The following is an 18,806-nucleotide window of genomic DNA, read 5'->3' as shown; positions in this document are numbered from 1 at the left end:
CTCTCCAGATGCTGCTGGACTCCAGCTCCCACCAACCCTGACCATTGCTCATGTGGGCTGGGGCTGATGGGAGTTGGTGTTCAGCAACATCTAGAAGTTCCTCATCTGTTACATAAGGAGATACAAATTTTTACCGCTCTTCCACAACTGATCAGAAATGCCAAGTAGAAAGGATGTGCTATAACGAACCTCATCCTGAGATTTTTACCCTTTGGTGAGTTTATAGGAACCTACCACATAACCAAACATGGATTTTGGGCTGCACTTCTTCTTGACTACCTCAGTTCTCATTAACAAATATATTCACGTTTCAGCCAGGTGCCTAGTCTTTACATGTGATTTGTTTCCTGGTAAATGGGTTGGAGTCAATTTTCCTTTTTCTCTGTGGAATGAAAGTAAATGGAAAAACTCAGTGAAGCACCTCTTATGTGACCCCGGTCAACGCACGTCTCTGAAGTTATGACTCTATCTGGAGCTACCTAATGTCAGCATGTATGATTTACCTGGCAAAGTTGTCACTCTGACCTGTAATAACATAGTACAATATTGTTGGCTTGCATGTTATAAAAATGATGCACAATGCTCCCATCTAGAAGTCAGAGTAAACATTTTACATAGCTCCTTGTCAGTGTATAAATGGTTGCAGTTAATCGATGCTATAAAACTTTCCTTAGGGTCCTGGTATTCAGGCTTTGCACCAGAGAAAGCAGCTTAAATCTGACATTTTAAATACTGGTAGTGTTAATGACATAATTCTGGCTTTGGGAATTCCCACTGGTGAAATAGCACACAGTGTGCAATACAAATGTCAATTTTAAAAACACTTTCTGCAGCAAAAGGCAAAGAAGCAGCATAATCACAAACACCAGTACAGTGTTACTTTTATCTGCAGGAAGTTTTAACTAGAAGTTTAGAACACCATTAATGCCTACATCTAATAGCTTTTAATATTAATGGAAGCTTTGGGAAGAGAGGGAGTCACATACTTTCATATCAAGAAATGAACAATTTGATTCAGTATCATGAAAATGCTGTGAAGGCAGAAATCCTTAGAGGTGTGTATGTGTGTGTACTTGTAATTGAAACCACAACTTTTATAGATTTATTAAACTCTCCTGGTGAAAACTAATATCCCTTCCTGCTGAATTCTGTGATTTAAAAATATCTGCTTGTCCACACATAGATCTATGTCCCTTCACAGATATCCTTACTGCACACATGGAAAGAAGGGGGTGGGGGAGGCCAGTGTGGGATGCAACATGAGGGGTAAAGCAAGAGGTACTTCATGTTATGTCCATGTTTGCCCTATATATGAGTCACATGAGGAGGGTCTAGTGATGTGCTCAGGAACCACTTTGTTTTCATAATGCATTACTTTTAGAGCCTTCTGGCTTTGTTGTGACTATCCATGCTCCTCCACAAAAATAGCTTTACCTTCCCTCCTGAAACACAAAATGGTGGCCCTGTCATCTAGAGCTACAGAAATATTGATATATCACACATCTGATCTACTTTCATTCCTGCCACACAGTTCATGCATGGTCTTAAATTAAGGAATAATTAAATATGAAATAGGCTCAGCAGAAAGTATTTGCTTCCACTTAACTGTGAAAGAGAGTATTCCAGTGGCCGAGGTCAAAAGTCTGCCTGCCTTAATTCTTGATGTGAAATGCAAGAGGGAAAAATGTCCCTCTACTCCCTCAATGACTCCTGCATTTAGTTAGTTAGTTAGAACTTTCCTAACCCAACCTTTTCCATAAAGTCCTAGGGTGGATTAAAATATAATAAAGTTATAAAAACAAATAAAATCATTACAATAAAAAACCCATAAGTAGAACCATTTCTAATGGAATATTTATGGTGCTTATGAAGTTGCTGTTTTCAAACTCTAGCCCCAAATTTACCTGAGTAGTTACTATAACAGACACCACTTGAGACCTCTCTACATCTTTGGAGCACCTTCCTGTAGCCAATGCAAATCACAGCATTTTGCTTGATGACTAGTATCTCCAAGCAAAGATGGCATAGTGGCATCCAGACTTGTGTTGGGGAATCTCCAGCCCATGGGTCCAATATGACTCTCCAGGCCTCTCTGGCTCTCAGAACTCTTCCTAGGTTACAACCAACCACCAGTTCTGCTTGTGCTGTCCCTAAGTGTTGTTGCCTGGCTGGATTGTGTCTTTCAACTGTGGTGATTGTGATGATGACAACGATTTTGATTTCTTACCCACCCTTTACCACAAGGTCTGAAGGTAGGTTACAGCAATTTAAAAATACATTATTAAAATAAGTTTAAAGTATAAAATAATTTTAAAACAAATGCAATGAAAACAAGAGGTGCTATGGAAACTACATAATCACAGTGCCAGATGCACTTAAGTGGTGAGGTTATTTCACAATTTAGGGAATGCCATCTCCTGGGCTATCACCACCTCCTGAGCCTCATATACCCACCTAGGTGAGTTATGGCCTTGTCCAAGTCTGGAATTTTGGGTTTGAAAGCTTTGAGAGGAGATTCTCCTCCAGATTAAGGATGTGTTTCAAATCATTGCTGCTGTATATGTACTTTTTCTAGCAACTGATACTTCCCAAATTTGGCTTGAATTTTTTATATATGTAATTGTGACTTGGGGTTGCAATTCTATACCCACTTACGTTGCAGTGCGTCCCATTGAACTCAATAGTGCTGACTTCTGAGTAGATATATGCAGAAATCTGCTGTGAGCTACAGTGTGGAATCAGGCGCAAGAAGAGGTTACAGTCCTAGTTTTTCCTGGGTAGATAACTGCTTCCTTCATTAATTTATAGGTGGTTTTGTGATTGGAGTACTCCATCACCTGTATATGTGAAGAGTAACCTCCATGAGAGAGAAAAAGTGGTTTGAAACAGGCCTTTGGACCAACCTCCCATTGGAGTTGGGGAGGATATTATTACTAGAAAATTGGATTCCTGAACCCCTCTTACTACATGATTTAGGTCATGGAATGCTATCATTTTATTTGAAATTATTGGAGTGTTTCTGAATGGAGCCTGTGAACCTGAAGACATGGAACTTTTTCAATAACTTCCTTATGGGTTGTATTCACTTTTCTGAAATATATTTTGATGGGCCTTCTTAAAAAGGTTGCCCTTCTGCTTTTTCACTTAGGTTCTTCAACTCAATAGAGTAGCATGATATTTCACTGTTGCTGGTTAAAAATACATTGTTTCTCTTCTATCTTGAACCTTAAAACTGCATCAAAACTAAACTGAAAGTTTGCCATCAGCAGTGCAACATAACTGTATCCCAAAATACTTACAGGTGCTTAACCCACTTATGGGACTTTGCTACAATCAAGGGAGTAATTAAGGTGCCTGTTTGGCTTAGCAACATTCAGATTTGGGGGTTGTGGCTATTATGTAGAAGTAAATGACAGTGATGTTGACTGTGTATTATGGTTGGTTTGCAGCCCTAGAATGATTCAGCATTGTACAAATACACACACAAACATGATGGCCACAAATGCCATATTTAGGGTTTTAAAGGGTATTCTAGTCACATTAAATAATCCTTAAAACGTTTTTCATTTTCCAAGTACTTTTGCTAGGCCACTTTGTTTCTCTTTTGTGTATGTTTCCTTCTGTCTCTCCCCTTTTCTCTTTTTGAAATGTTTTCTGAAAACATTTTGGTGACATTTTACTATTGTATTTCATATAAATGAACACGTATCGATGAATCAACCCATGGTCCCACAGAGTGCTGTTCTTTGATCATGGAAGAAAATGTCTAGAACTACAAACATATTTCAAAATCCATAGCTTTGCTCAGTTGATTTTGTCACCATCAAGGTAGCTGAGAGCAATTCAACATCATGCGATTTACTATGACAAAAGAACAGGCAAGTAGGTAACAGTGAAACAAAACATTTATTTGGGCACAGTAAGAACAGGCAGCAGTTACTTCACCCTGTCTCATCAAGTACCTAGTTAAGGCACAGGAGACTAACAGCCTCTGAGTACCTACCAAACTCTGGAGCAGGGTCAGGTCTCTTAGTGAGTTTCCTACTCTTTCCAGCATCTGTCATCCAGAGTACTGGAGACCCTAACACTTGCAGAGGTGCAGCCTACACTCCTCAATCTCAGATAGAACTATCTTCTAAAGTCCTTCACCAACCGCCCTCTCCTCCTTGTGGGGAAATTGGGTTTTATTTCTGCAAGAGCCTGCATCCAATTAGGCACCACCACCTACCTAGTTAATACACGAGTTGCCTGTTTCGTCCTGTCTGCTTCTCCTCCCTGCTGAGTCATTTGCCTTCCTTATCCTGTTCTAGCCACCTTTGCATCACAAACTTGAAGCACTGACGGACAGTAGAAAGTGTGCAGAGCACAACCCCCAATCTTATAGCAAGTGTTTCCATGTGTAGTGGAAGATAATCTTTATTGAGACTAGTAGATAATAATAGTCAGAGAGGGACTGGGGAAACTGGGCATCTCTCCAAGCAACTTTCAGAGAACCTTTGCTTATTTCCTTCTATTAGATTCTATTGTTGGGTAATTACCTGACATGATAAGAGGCAATGATCTGCATAAGATTATCACAGATTCCTTCCACATCATGCAACAACTGTCTGCCCTGGTATGATGAACCAAGAGATGCATCTAGAGCAGGCCTGTCCCTCTAGATCAGGTATCCCCAAACTCAGCCCCCCAGCTGTTTTGGGACAACTCCCATCATCCCTAGCTAACAGGACCAGTGGTCAGGGATGATGGGAACTGTAGTCCCAAAATAGCTGGAGGGCCGAGTTTGGGGATGACTGCTCTAGATGTTGCTTAACTATAACTCCCATAATCCCTGATCATTGACTGGGCTTGCTGAAGGTGTTGGGAGTTGTAGTTCAGCAACATCTGGAGGTCCAAAGGTCCCAACCCCTTATATGGAGTAGAATTTCAATGCAGCCTAGAACATTGTAATGATGGTGCATATGTGCATTCACATTAGCTATGCCTGCAGAAAATTTCTTCCATCTGTAGATATCTCTCAGTTGATCAGGGCACATGAGTAGAAGAACAATGTAGTCTATGGACTTAGTCAAATTGTGTTTGACGTGTCAGTCCAAGATGCTAACTGGCCACAAAAGCATGCCTTTTGAGAATGAGACATTACATGAAAAAGATTGGAGGTTGTCCTACCGCCAAGTCCCCAATGATAAGATCAAATACAGCCAGGGATGGTACATTCCTGTTTCTTCAAACTATTTATAGGACATCAAAACATTTGGATAAATAAGGCTTCAAATAATTGAGGGAATTATTGTGCAAGTGCTTCACACCAGGGGACGTAACCTAGATTCAAATAAGAGTTAGTAGTGAGTTTCAGATCAAAGGGGAGCTGATAATGGGGTTTTGCTCTGTGTGTGGGGAAAATTGAATAAACAGTTGTGTGATTATTAAGTGATCAAGAACTACCAAAGCATTTCTTCATCACGCTCAAAAAATAGGCCAAAAATGCTTGCATCAATAAACCAAATAGCAGAACACTGATCAAAATTATGAATAAGTGGATTCTCAAAAGTTTTTCATTATGAGTAAAGTTATTGGAAAGACTTTCATCAGTTAGAAACAAAAGTATGAACAGAAACTAACCTGTGGACAGCCACAGCATTTCTCATTATGTATGAACATTATTATATTTGGTCTTTCATATGCTTGGAGAAATGCAACATTGAAAGTACACTTATAGTTGCATTATGCCAGGACACATTACACATAACCCATGTTTGTTCAGACCACAACTGCAGGAAAGGGGCAATTCACAGTCCATAATATAAGAACAATGTAAAAATGACACATCCACAGTGTCCCTAGAAACACCATCACTCATAGCTCACTGGTCAGGGCCTGACAAGTGCTGCCCATACAGAGAGTAAGCCATTGAACTCATGGCAGCTGGATCACCTGGATCACCATTCACACAACAAACAAAACCGTGCCACAGTGTGCCTACTCCATTAGCTCCAGTGGCACAGGCAGCAATAATCACTCTGTTGCTTGGCTCTCCGCATTCTTCTAGGCAGGGGTTTGAATTTGTTTGTGCTCCTCACAACTACTGTTTTATTAGCACAATTAACAAAACATGGGGAAAGGAGAAGGCACACAACACAGGGCACACTTGCAGAGAGTTCATGCAGTCTACCCCAGGACAAGGGTTCAAGACCCAACCAGACAGGAAAGGCTCTTTTGCTAAGGGCCCAAAGGTTGTGAGCACGACACACAAAAAGATCAGGCATAGACTGATAGCAGCAACACTAGTGGCTCATTTCATAGGACATAGAATTGGGAAAGAGAAGGTGGGAATCCAAACCCCAACCAGGAGACAGATGCATATGGGCCATTACTTGTATCTTTTGTATGCCAGGGCAAAAAAGAGGGAACTCCCAGGGCTAGAACCTACACAGAACAGTTCCCTAACCACACACCACTATAGTACATGCAGTAATAGGTCTCTTCTCCACCTCTATTCCCAGCTCAACAGCCAAACATAGATTCCAGAAGCACATAAATTCCAGAGGCTGCATATGGTATGTCCTTTTCTGATGTAACAGCTTATGTTTTACAGGCAGGGGTTGAATCTAGATTATAATGCCACACACACACACACACACACACACGATTGGGAGGGGCTCTCCACACCTATTCCAATCAGGAGGGGTGCTGCATAATTCATTAATTTAGCCAATGGTGGCTAGTGCCCCTTGTGGGTGGTAGGGGAGATCATCAGTAGCTAGAGTTAAGAGCCAATGAGAGGTGGAGTCACAGCAGAGACATGTTAGCAGTGGGGTCAAGTTCTTTTGTGTGTTGTGATGCTAAGTGTCTTTTCTCCATAGTATCCACAATCAACGCTTTTAGTTCCAAATGTATATAACATGAGGCCCAAGAGAGGCTCTCCTACCTGTGCCATTGTATGAAATTATGGCCTCCCTGTGCAAAAATTTGTGATTGGGTCCTGAGTTTCATTAGACCCATCAGTCATTGATGTGGAGGCAGCTTTTTTCTTAATCCTCTATTGAAGTCAATGGGATGGGTATTCTTTGTGACGGATTTGGGACTTGTGCAAACTTGGGCCATCAGTGGTGATGTGGCCATATTTTTAAGGGGTACAGGTTATGGCATGCATATCCCCTCCCCTGTGCTGCCCTTGTCCCCCATCATGCCTTCACCCCATCTTAGCCATTTTGCCAACATGTCAGGAACTTCAGGGTGCTGGGTATCTGGCATTCTGCCAATGTAACAGGGCTTCTGCCAAATGCAACAGCCCAACAGGCAGAAATTCTTCAGGATATGACTGTACCCTAAAATGCTATATCAAACGCAATATAACATAGATTTATTTAACATGGAAGTATAAAGCCCATTCTTAAAAAAGAACATTAAAGAGGCAAGCCTCTACAAGTTGACAAATTATTAACATTCTCTTCTTGCAAAGGAACAATTAAAGAGACTAGGCCTGAAATAAAACTAATTAACAATGACATTCTAAGTAATTAAAATACCCATTACCCTACATATGAGATTTTAATTGATACTCAATTAAAATCTAAAAACAGTTATACCTGTACATAGTCAAGAAGTTATACCTGTACATCATACATTGCCACCCAATATACCTAAACTTTCCTATGTGCTTTGCTGGAGACGATTCCTTTTTCTCACAGGTGACTATTAAAGGGATGATGTAGAAGCCTGCTTTATTATGAAAATAAAACAGGCTTCTAAAATTTATTCTTAAAAATGCATAATCTGCCATTTAATCGCAGGGTATCTTAAATATTTTAAAAGATGAGAAATCCACTTTGATATTAATATCACAAAATCAAGATTAATAAAATCTAAGGGATTGGAGGAATAAAAAAGGCTGAATAGCCCTTCTAGAAAGTGCAAGATACTGGATGTGGCAAGCCTCCTTGAAATGGAGTTCCACAATGCTACCACTGAAATGCCACCCTGTTTCATACAGCCATCAGACTAACCTCAAATGAAGGAGGCATGTTGGCCAAGGAAAGTCAGTGATGATATGGTATCTGTGAAATCCTATCCACTGGTATGCAGAGAATCTCAAAGAGATCTTCATTTGAGAAAGGATTTTTCTTTTCAGTATTGAAGAGGTAGCAAGTAACCATTATTAAGTCAGGCATTTCTTGCCACATGACAGCGAAGAGACATTGTATTGCATGATGACTCATGAAACCCTTTGAAACTAATATTTGTTTGGACTGTTTATGTGATTTCTTGAAACAGCACATCATTGACCTTGATTACGATGCTCATTCTAGAGATGTATCTGACACCTTTTGCATCCTTGCAAAGATTGTCAGATGTACTGTACTATTTGAAAATACAATCTAGCCATGGAAATATAGCTTGATTACTGTAGCATCTCAGTAACAGTTACATATCAAGCTCTGTAAACAATGATGGTGGTGGTGATGATGATAATGCTGCTCTGGGTTCTCACCAAAGAACCAGATCTAGTATGATTGCTGCATCTTTGTTGTGAAAGGTAAAGGGACCCCTGACCATTAGGTCCAGTCGTGACCGACTCTGGGGTTGCGGCGCTCATCTCGCTTTATTGGCCGAGGGAGCCGGCGTACAGCTTCTGGGTCATGTGGCCAGCATGACTAAGCCGCTTCTGGGGAACCAGAGCAGCGCACGGAAACGCCGTTTACCTTCCCGACGGAGCGGTACCTATTTATCTACTTGCACTTTGATGTGCTTTTGAACTGCTAGGTTGGCAGGAGCAGGGACTGAGCAACAGGAGCTCACCCCGTCGCGGGGATTTGAACCGCCGACCTTCTGATCGGCAAATCCTAGGCTCTGTGGTTTAACCCACAGCGCCACCTGCGTCCCAGATCTTTGTTGTGTACTGAACTCTAAAACTGAGCTCTGTATTACAGAATATCTAAATAAAACACCTACCAAATATTAAAAGTGCCAGCACAGACCTTTCCATGCAACTGATACCAGCTGCCGGATAGTTACATAATACTATTAGTTGGGATCAGAAGACTTGTAAAGAAATCTTGAATAAGAAGCAATTCTTGAATTACAATACCTTTAGTTGATCTGCATGACCATGTTACTACACACCACAAGGCTGATAATATTCTTCTTTCCACTTGGCAACATGATACAGGAAACCTGTTTTCTAACTAATCACATGCATACCATCGGAAGTTACTACCCTTTTTTAAATGAGTGGTGTCACAGCTGGCCACAGCCAGAAAAGATGTATTAAAAAGGTAGCCTGCGGTACTAATCTCATGGAGTAATATCCTTTCCCAAAGAGAGAGAGGCCTATGGAGTAAATATTGCCTTCAAATTTTAGACCTGACTGATGCACCATAATTAATTTACAGTGATACCTCAAGTTACAGATGCTTCAGGTTACAGACGCTTCAGGTTACGGACTCCGCTAACCCAGAAATAGTACCTCGGGTTAAGAACTTTGCTTCAGGATGAGAACAGAAATTGTGTGGCGGTGGCACGGAGGCAGCGGGAGGCCCCATCAGCTAAAGTGGTACCTCAGGTTAAGAACAGTTTCAGGTTAAGAATGGACCTCTGGAACGAATTAAGTTCTTAACCTGAGGTACCACTGTATCTGTTTTTATTACACATTTGCATCCAATCTTTTAGGCTAAACAGATCTAGAAGATGGAAAATAAACATGCAAAAACCATAATACAAAATTAAACAATCAAAGCCAAGATGATATAGATATAGATATAGATATAGATATAGATATAGATATAGATGATATAGATATAGATATAGATATATTGCAATGAACAGCAGATCAAAACAGGAAACTAATTAGATTCCCCAGCTGGAAACAAGCAGTGGGAATAGGAACTTCAGAAAATGCCAAACTATGATGTGATTGCTGCTTTGCATGAGGTTGGACTAGATGGCCCTTGGGGTACCTTCCCATTTGACCATTCTAGGATTCTTTAGCTGGGATTCCTGCCTTGCAGGGGGTTGGATAGCTCAGTTGGTAAAGACTTGGGGGTTCAAGCCCCATGTTGGGCAAAATATTTCCTGCATTGCAGGGAGCTGGATTAGAGGACTCTCGGAGTCCCTTCAAATTCTATGATTCTATGACAGTTTTGGGGAGGGGGAGCACCACATTAGTATCTAAGATATAGGCCAACATCTAAAGATCAGCAAACCTCAGGAGGTTATTTCCATAGCCTTGGTGTCAAAGCTAAGAAGGCCATGTCCTAGCAGAACCCTCCACTGTAAATTGTGGCAAACAAGATCTCAGAGGAAGATCTTAAGGTCCATCCATGCTATGTGGGATAATACACTATTTAAGGTATCCTGGAGTATATTTGGGATTAGGAAGCAACTTTCTCCTCGAAGACTAAGACCATGGAAGTAAGGTGCTTTTATTTCTGTGTTTATCTATAGCCAGTCTGTGGTACTGCTGACTTGCTTTAATTATTTGGGAATGTGTTTATAAGTTTTTGGTGGCACACTTTTTGGAATGTTGTAAACTATAAGTGGCAATCTCTTTGAGCTGCCTGAGTGTGGGAAGCAGGATGAAGATGGATAGAGTGATTGAGTCTGGAAAAGAAACTTTAATATCTGTCTGTCCATCTCCATCCTACTCTCCATAATCAGGCAGCTCAACGAGATTGCCTCTTAAAGTTCACAACATACCAATAAAAGCTCTGTGATTCTGAGAGCATTACCGTAAAGCACATGCCCTGTCTCATGCTCAAAAGTCTCAGCAAGCTAACTCCAAAAGACCCGAATGGCCATTTTTTGCCAGTAAGCTCTAAAAAGGCGAGGTATATAAAGGTATAATGTTGGTGTGATGGTAGCAGCCCATGGTTTTAAAATAAAAGTGGTCATCAGAAAGATATATGGTGGGGGGAAATTCATGTGGACCAAGGGATAGACTGAAGTGGTTGCTGGATTTTATTTTGCCTGCTTGAACTTTCCCTACCAACACCCCTTCCCCAGCTGTTTTTCTCCTGACCATTCTCCACTGAGAGAGAAGCAGCTACAGGGAGATTTCAGGAGGCAATGGGTTTGGCAGAAGAAAAATTCAGCAGCACCTACTGTTTGCCCTCCACTTCAAATCCTCCCCTCACCCACTTTCTACCTGTTCAGCAGAACTTGCATTCTAACAGAAGGGCTGGGGTGTCCTCATGTTTAGTTAGTTACTTTGAGTGAGGCATTAGGTCATGTTGCTCCCATGTCATTTTAATATCTTTTGTTCCTTAACTGCATTTTGCTTGGGCACCTTTCATTTTCTGTATTAACCTTAACATTAATCCTAGCATTCATCATGTTATGATAACCAAGCTATCTTTGATTCTGATTAGTGTTGTGTGTTCATGTGTGTATGCACATGTGCACAATTCCTTCATTTTAAGGGCATCTTGTCACTCAAATAAATAAATAAAAACAAGCTCTCTTGGACTTCGTTTTTCCTTTGATCTCCTTTGCTGGATTTTCTTTGTGTGTGTGATTTTTATTCCACAGTCTCAGCATTATTTGCAAGATGGACTTGAGTGACTGAACTGCAGAGTTTTTGCTTGCTTAACTTGCTTCGGTGCAGCTGATACAGACTATGTAGCTCTTTTTGTCATCTACCCATGCATGCAAAGTTTAAAACAGGGCAGTTTTGAATTCTGACTAACTACTGACCTTATCAGGAGCCGAATCCCCTCACAGTTTTATTGCTGTTGCCATTGGTTATGATGCTCCGTAGCAGGCAGAGGCAGCAACTGATGCTGATGCTGATGGAAAAGAAAAGGTAGTGGATGGAAGGGGGGGGGGGAGAGGCTGAGGTGTTGTCAGGGATTGGCTGCCTGTAATGTCAGTCGGAGCCGTGGGCCCCAGCTCTTCCGCTGCTCCAGCTCTCCCCGAACAGCTCCTAGAGAGAACTAAGGCGTGCGGAGTGCTGATGACCAGCACCATGCTTCTTATGCTTGGATCTTAGATTTCCTCCCTCCCCAAACACTGGTTAATAAGTCCTCCCGTGCATCAGCATCCTAGGCAGAGAGAAGGAAACAAAAAGGAAAAGAAAGAAAGGGAGGGGGGAAGGAAGAGTGAATCTTCAGCCAAGTGGATAAGATCAGCAAAAGAGTCAGAGAGAGAGAGAGACTGGGTGCTTTGCTTGCACAGCGGCAAAGTGGGAATTTAAAGAGCTGCGGTGAAAAAGAGCCCAGAGATTCCCCAACCACAACACAAGGCATAACCTCGCAGAATTACAGAGCCAGGTAGAAATGACATCAACTGGCAAAGAAGGCAGCGGAGCTCAGCACGCACAATATGTTGGACCGTACCGCTTGGAGAAAACCCTGGGCAAAGGACAGACAGGTTGGTTCTTATGCAGCAGGAGCAGCCCTAGGGATAAGGCAGCAGTCGCTGAGATTATGGAGATGGGAGAGTCTAGGCTCTCTGGCCATTCCTTGTCTTTTGCTGTGGCATCTGATAAATAATAGCTTGACTTTAAGGTGGTTCTTTTTTGCTCTGGCTCTGGGTGTGTGTGTGTTTTGTTTTCGTGATTTATATCTTGTTTTAACAAGTCCAGGTTGCTTTGTGTGGATCACTCCTGGAAAGGGGTGGTGTTCTGATGACAGTCAAAGTGCGTGTGGGGAGGGGCTGATTGAGTGGAGGGGGGGGACGCGAAGGAAAGATGCTCAGCGGCTGGTGAATTTTGCTTTGATTCAGTGCACCACTTTCCTTTCCTTCCCTTTTTTAAAACTAGAATTCAGTTGAATTGGGAGGCACATAACGGACAACGAAGAAGAGGGGGAGGAAGCTGGAAGTCACCAGCCGTGTTTTATGACATCATGATTGAAAAGGGTGTAGTCCTTAAGGTGCAGTTGGTGGAGGTGCGGTGGTTTGGGGGCCAGGAGGGGGAAGAGACTATGTGAATGTATGATACTGCCTTTCCTGGTTATTTGGAAAGTGTCCCTGGCACTGTCAAAACAGAAAAAGTATTCAGGAGCAAAGAAACAAAAAAAGCCATAATCCAAAAAGCCTGCCCTGTCTATGCTGTTTTCTCTTAATCTTACTATATATTTTATTGCTGATTTAAGAATCCATGTCCAGCAGCCAGAGGTTTGTTGTTGTTGCCTGAAAGGAACAATAGCAAGAAATATTAAAAGGGGGAAATGTAGTGCAAGGCATTAGCAGGGAGCAGGTGCTTTTGCCCTACGTGACATAATTAGATCCCTTCAGTGCATTCAAGATTGGGACTCACTGGTTGTCTGCTTTGGTGGATTCACTTCAAGGGCAGGGAAGCAGTAATTGCAAAGAAGCAACCATTGCAGAAATGTTAAATCTCTGTCCACCAGACTTTCCTGATTTGTATCCCCTTTTGGCGTTTTGGTAACAGGTGCGGTGGGCAATCTTGTCTTGCCACAAGATTTCAATGAGCAACCCTAGAAGTGAATTTAAGACTCTTCAGCATTTTTAGAGCAGAGTATATGTGTGTGTGATTACACACACATACACCAAACTGCTCTCCTTTGCTCCTTGTTGATATTAAGTGTTGTTCATCATGGTGGGACAATAAAACATGGTGCATTGTGTTTTGCTTTTTAAAAAAGACAGCCGAGCTTTGCCCATCTGTTGTCTAAAGGATTTAATAGGCGTTTCCATCCCCAGCTGCTGTCTGTGTTCTTGCTGCCCTGCATGGCAGCAGCTCTGCAGTCCCCGCAATTTTCTTAGGGACTGAGTTGAAATCCAGATCTTTCTCTGAAAGGGGCCAAGCTTTTCTTCAATGATTGATTATGAAGCTCCCCTCCAATTCTTTTTCATCCTCCCTCTCAAACCCCATAGCAACCACTTTTAGATAGGAATGGTTATGAAAATGGCATTGCTTTAAATGGGAAAGCGACTTTTATTTATTTTTATTTAAAAATCATCCTCCTCCCTGTATGTACTGCAGTAGCTTCATGCATCCGTTCACCTTTATTCTTCACAATGCTGAGTAAAAAAACAACAACCCCAAACCCTTCCTCCAACCAACCTGATTCCCTGTGAAATATATCTTGACATGAATAAGGAGCCGGGGGGGGGGGAACTCTCACCAAAATGATTGCAGCATCATGGGTACACCAATAAAAATACTGAATGTTGTGTCCAGAGGTGATCTCTTGCCATCCACTCTTGGCTGGGGGCATCTAAGAGGCCCTAGATTCAGTCTTACTCTGTTGCCACAGTTTTTGCCTTGTACCATGAGAGGTCTTTCACTCTGCCCAACTGCCATCTACAAAAAGTGTATGTTATTGCAAATGTAGCTACATTTCAGACTAATCCTATGCATGTTTTCTCAAAAGTAAGTCCTACTGAGTTTAACAGCACAGGATTTGCAACCGAGTGAGCAAGCATAGGATTGCAGCCTTCGAATGTAAACCACAGAGTGTGGTATTATGCTTCCCAAGGGTTAGCTGCGATTTCCCCTCCCCCCCCCCTTGCTAATCTTCCTATCTTCCTCCTAAGTGATTAGAGAGTGAGAGAGATGGGGGGGGGGAGCAATTGTGTGTGTGTGTGTGTTCAGAGGTTTCATGCTGTCTGCCTTTGCAGATCTTTGAGGAAATCATCTAGGGCTAGGATTGTTCTTCATGATTTTACATCTAATTATAGATGACCCTCTAGTCTTTCCATTCATGCACACACTGCAGTGATACAGAGAAGAACATCTAAAAGCCTAAAGAATAGCTGCAGCAGACTTATGCACTCTTACATGGGAACAAGTCCCTTTGGAGTAAATGAGACTTCCTTCTGAGAAAACATGCACAGGAACTGAATGTTTTGTTTTCTATTCCCCATACTCACCTTGATATACTTGGGAATGATAAACACCGGCATCTTCATTCCTAACCAGAGTTGGAATGATTCAGAGTTATGCAGCCAGGCAGCATAGTTTGTGTCTATCACTTCTATGTTCCTGGAAGTGAGACAGTAAGCTTTGGGTGGGAAAGAATATGAAAATTCAGTTGTTGGAGGCTTTATATTGTATAACATTGTTATGTGACAGGTAATTAAATAAAGCTGTTTAGGCCTTCTGAAAATAGAGCAGTACTTTGAGGAATTATACTACAGCATTGCATTGCATGGAATGAGCTTGCCCCCTCTTTGAAAGATAATTTGGCCAAGTGTATCAACAATCACAAGATCTCATCATAGCATCCATAGCCCATTTGCTTCTTGGTAGATCTTCACAACCACTCATATTCCTTCCTCCTTTGCTCAACTAGAAGAAATATTTCTGCTATGAGGCCCTAACCCTTAGCCTTGTACCCTCTCAGGGATGCTCCCTGTCTACCTGCTATTTGCAGAAATACATGATATTGTTGAAGATCAAAGGCGAAGGAATTGGGAGGCAAGTGCTGGCTTCTGCTCATAGCAGCCTTGCAAAGGTTGTCATGAAAAGAGAACTTTCATGTGCTGTCTGAACTTTGAATAGCTTTCTTCAGCCTCCACACCACCCTAAATGATGCAGTTCTTAATGACTGTGAAGCAAGGAATGTTTACAGACAAGACCCTGCTGGCTTTCTGCAAGGAAGCCCAGATGCTGTGTCTTTGCTATCAGTGGAAGCTGGTGACATCTGGTCATGGGTATGCAAAACTGACCTGGCAAAACATACTGAGGATGCATTTCAAAGGGCTGGGTGATGACTGTGCTGATTCTCATTCAAAGCAGGGGAAGCAAAGCTTGTCCTGAGGAGCCTCCAGAGCTGGCACATCAGGCTTGCTGAAAATGATTGATGTCACAAAAGGAGGATTATGGCCTCCTGGTTTTAAAAGCAGGAATAGGGCACTGAGCAAAAGGGTGCAAAAAATTTGCATACAGCCTTTCCATAGTATGGGGAGTGTGGCAAAAGCTGGGGGAAGAAATTCTTAATAATGCAGTGTAAGAATTCCATGCATGTATAATTAAATTAGACTGCTGTAGTAAGACAATTGCCCCTTTGTTGCTGTATAAGGCAGAGGTCAAATGGGTTCTGCTGTTGTTTCCCAAAACTGGACTTGTAGAATATGTGTTCAGCAGGGGGAGGATGCATGAAGTAATGCAATAATCTAATGATCATATTTGTAAAATTGTATTATGAGAAAACATCTTTGAAAATGCTGACAATAACAAATTGCACATAAAGGGATGAGCAAGAGATGGTTTATATTGCACTGAATTACACTATAGCATAGTTAATTATGGGAGGTTTGCACTGTAATTAACAGTAATGAACAAAAAGGATGTGCTTTTGTGTTTGCAATAACACACCAGGAAACATGTGTGCCTAAGCACACAGATCAGATGGGAAGACAAAAGCACAAAAATTCAGGTTTATTACTCAAATGAAACAAAGTCTTCCTTAATTTGCTATGTGTGATACTTTGCATGAAATTAACATTGCATGTGCTTCAACCATTTATAAAATGCCTTTTTAATCTAGGAATGCTTCTGCCTTTTATTTTATTTTCATCTCTTCTTTCTTGTTTGGAATGCAAATGTAATATTTTGTGGTGTTGCATTCATGTACCGTATTTACTCAAATCTAATGATCACTTTTTTTTAGCCAAATCAGGTTGCAAAAATTAAAGTGAGCATTAGATTTGATGGCACATTTACATTTGCCAGCAAATCTTGTTTGTTTGTTTCAAGGTTCTGAAAATTGAGGTGCTCATTAGATTCGATGGCACATTAGACTCGAGTAAATATGGTAACTGTTGCCATAGCCCATCCTATACACTTGTGTGCTAGCCGTACTAGCATGTTATACAAATGAGTTTGTGGTGCTTTAGTAATTATGAACTGAGGTTTTGATGATGAACTGAGAGCTTTCCTTGCAAATTGGCTCCTTCCTTCCTTCCTGCCTGCCTGCCTTACTTCCTGCCTTCTTGCCTGCCTTTCTCAGATTTTGGTGGCATTTTAAAAATTGTTGAAGCTCTATTTGTTGTGCTCCCAAATAAAGGCTTCATGTAAGTGGAGTGAATTTGGACAACTGTGTTAAGATTCAGTGCCTGCATCACTATACCCACATACTCTCTATGTTTTGGGTGGCAATGTCTGAAGTGTGGATGCTCCTCTACTTCTGGGGGCTCCCCATGTAATTTAGAACCCTGCAAATGGGGGTTCTAAACCAGTTAGATATAATTACGCAGCATGGAGAAGAGAGCTTGCCATGTTTCTTTCCACTCACCCTGCTTGTGTGCAGCCTTTACCCATGCCCAAATTGGGCTTTAATGGATGCAGTCAAGATTCTAAGTTCATTAGAAGCAAATCCCATTGAATTTGATAGAAATTTACTCCAAGCAAATACATTTTTTACAGGGACAGTTTTACCATGAAACAAAGTACATAAGTAGCTATTGGCCTTATTTTCCATATTATTAGAATTTCATGGGGTGACAAATGCCTTAGTCATGCAGGTGATGACCTTTGTTGAAGGACAGACAGGCTGTGCAAGACTCTGTTGATTCTTCTGGACCTCTCAGTGGTTTTCAGTACCATCAACTGTGGTATCCTACTGTGGTGTCCTACTGTGAAAGTGGCTAGGTTGGCAATAGGAAGTTACATTCTTTTGCTTCAGGAAAGATGCAGTGAGTGGGGCTGGGAATAACTAGGACTTTTTTGAGAGAGGGGAATGAAGGATAAAATTGTCCCAGATCTCAGACATGGGGGGCGGGGCATATAAACCCTTCAATTAAGAATAAAATGAAGAAAACACACACAGCCCACTGGCATCTCAGAGCCTTAAAAATGGTCCTAGGAATGACTGTTCTGCTCCATGGGAGTTGTCTTGCAGTGTACCTCAGGGATCCATCTTATTCTCTATCCAAGATCTATGTGAAACTGTTGAGATAGGTTGGGGAATAAGGTGTCATACATAATATTGGTGGTACCCAGTGATATAATAAGGTTCCTAAATGGGTGTTTCAAGGGGGAAATTGGCAGGATAAGAGTGAACAAACTGAAGCTCAATCAAGGTAATATGGAGATGCTGGCAATGAGTTATCTGGAATTAGGTGTGCGACTTGTCCTGGATATGGTTACACTACTCTTAAAGAAAGGCATTTGCATTTTGCAGGTTGCTGCTGGACCACTTGTTCCTTGGTGCTCTAGTGGCAGCTGTGGCTGGGAGAGCCCTTTTCCTCATATGTGTGGTGTGCCAGCTCAAAGAGTTGGAGCTGTTTCAATTTCAGACTTTCCCTTCCTTTTTGATCCCAGATTGACAGACTCCCATAATAAAATCTTATTTGCTCTTTACTTTGTAAATATTAAAAAGATGGCCTCAAATTCTGATATGAGTTATTGGCTTGCTGAGGAGGAGATATACCCTTTGGAGTTTGAGTGGGTTTTATTTTTGCTTGGCTTTTATTTTATTTTTTTGTATGGATGAGCATTCAATTATGTGAACCCATAACTGCAGCCTAAAGGAAGTACAGTCTATAAACAGTTTTACCTCTTCTTTTGCTGCTTGTGAGAAAAAGTGAAAGTTTAAAAGGGGGCACAGGAGGTCAAGAAGATTTGCCAGTATGTGTCAGGTCATCTGTGAATCTTGGCAGAACTGGTTTCCTTTAGGCAGTACTCTATATGACATGTTGTTGTTGTTGTTAACTTAATTATTTTATTATATTTGTTATCTCACCTTTCTTCCACCATAGTTCTTGAGATGCCTTATCTAGTTCCCTGGCAGTCTTCTATCCAAGCATTGACAAGAGCCAGACCTTCTTAGTGTTAGCAAAGTTGCCCACTGTGTACCAAGCAAGGACTGCCAGGAACCGAGCTTCTAAAAAAACCTGGA

At 41.5% G+C, this 18,806-nt stretch overlaps 1 protein-coding gene across 15 annotated transcripts in view; it reads left to right on the top strand.

Annotated features, from left to right (window-relative positions):
• The first annotated feature begins 11,841 nt into the window (after positions 1–11,841).
• The window catches only part of BRSK2 (BR serine/threonine kinase 2), a 378,849-nt gene continuing 371,884 nt past the window's right edge, over positions 11,842–18,806 (top strand). For 3 of the 15 annotated variants that reach the window (XM_077931510.1, XM_028734495.2, XM_028734503.2), the window contains exon 1: positions 11,845–12,366. In XM_077931510.1, the coding sequence (XP_077787636.1) occupies positions 12,273–12,366 (94 nt within the window). In that variant the 5' untranslated portion in view covers positions 11,845–12,272. Of the gene's footprint in view, positions 12,367–18,806 lie in introns of all 15 variants that reach the window. The other 12 variants (XM_077931517.1, XM_028734559.2, XR_003707305.2 and 9 more) reach the window with 11 other exon arrangements.

The sequence above is a fragment of the Podarcis muralis genome, chromosome 1, assembly GCF_964188315.1.
Source record: "Podarcis muralis chromosome 1, rPodMur119.hap1.1, whole genome shotgun sequence".
NCBI classification, from domain to species: Eukaryota; Metazoa; Chordata; class Lepidosauria; order Squamata; family Lacertidae; genus Podarcis; species Podarcis muralis.
This window is presented reverse-complemented; position numbering and strand designations above follow the sequence as displayed.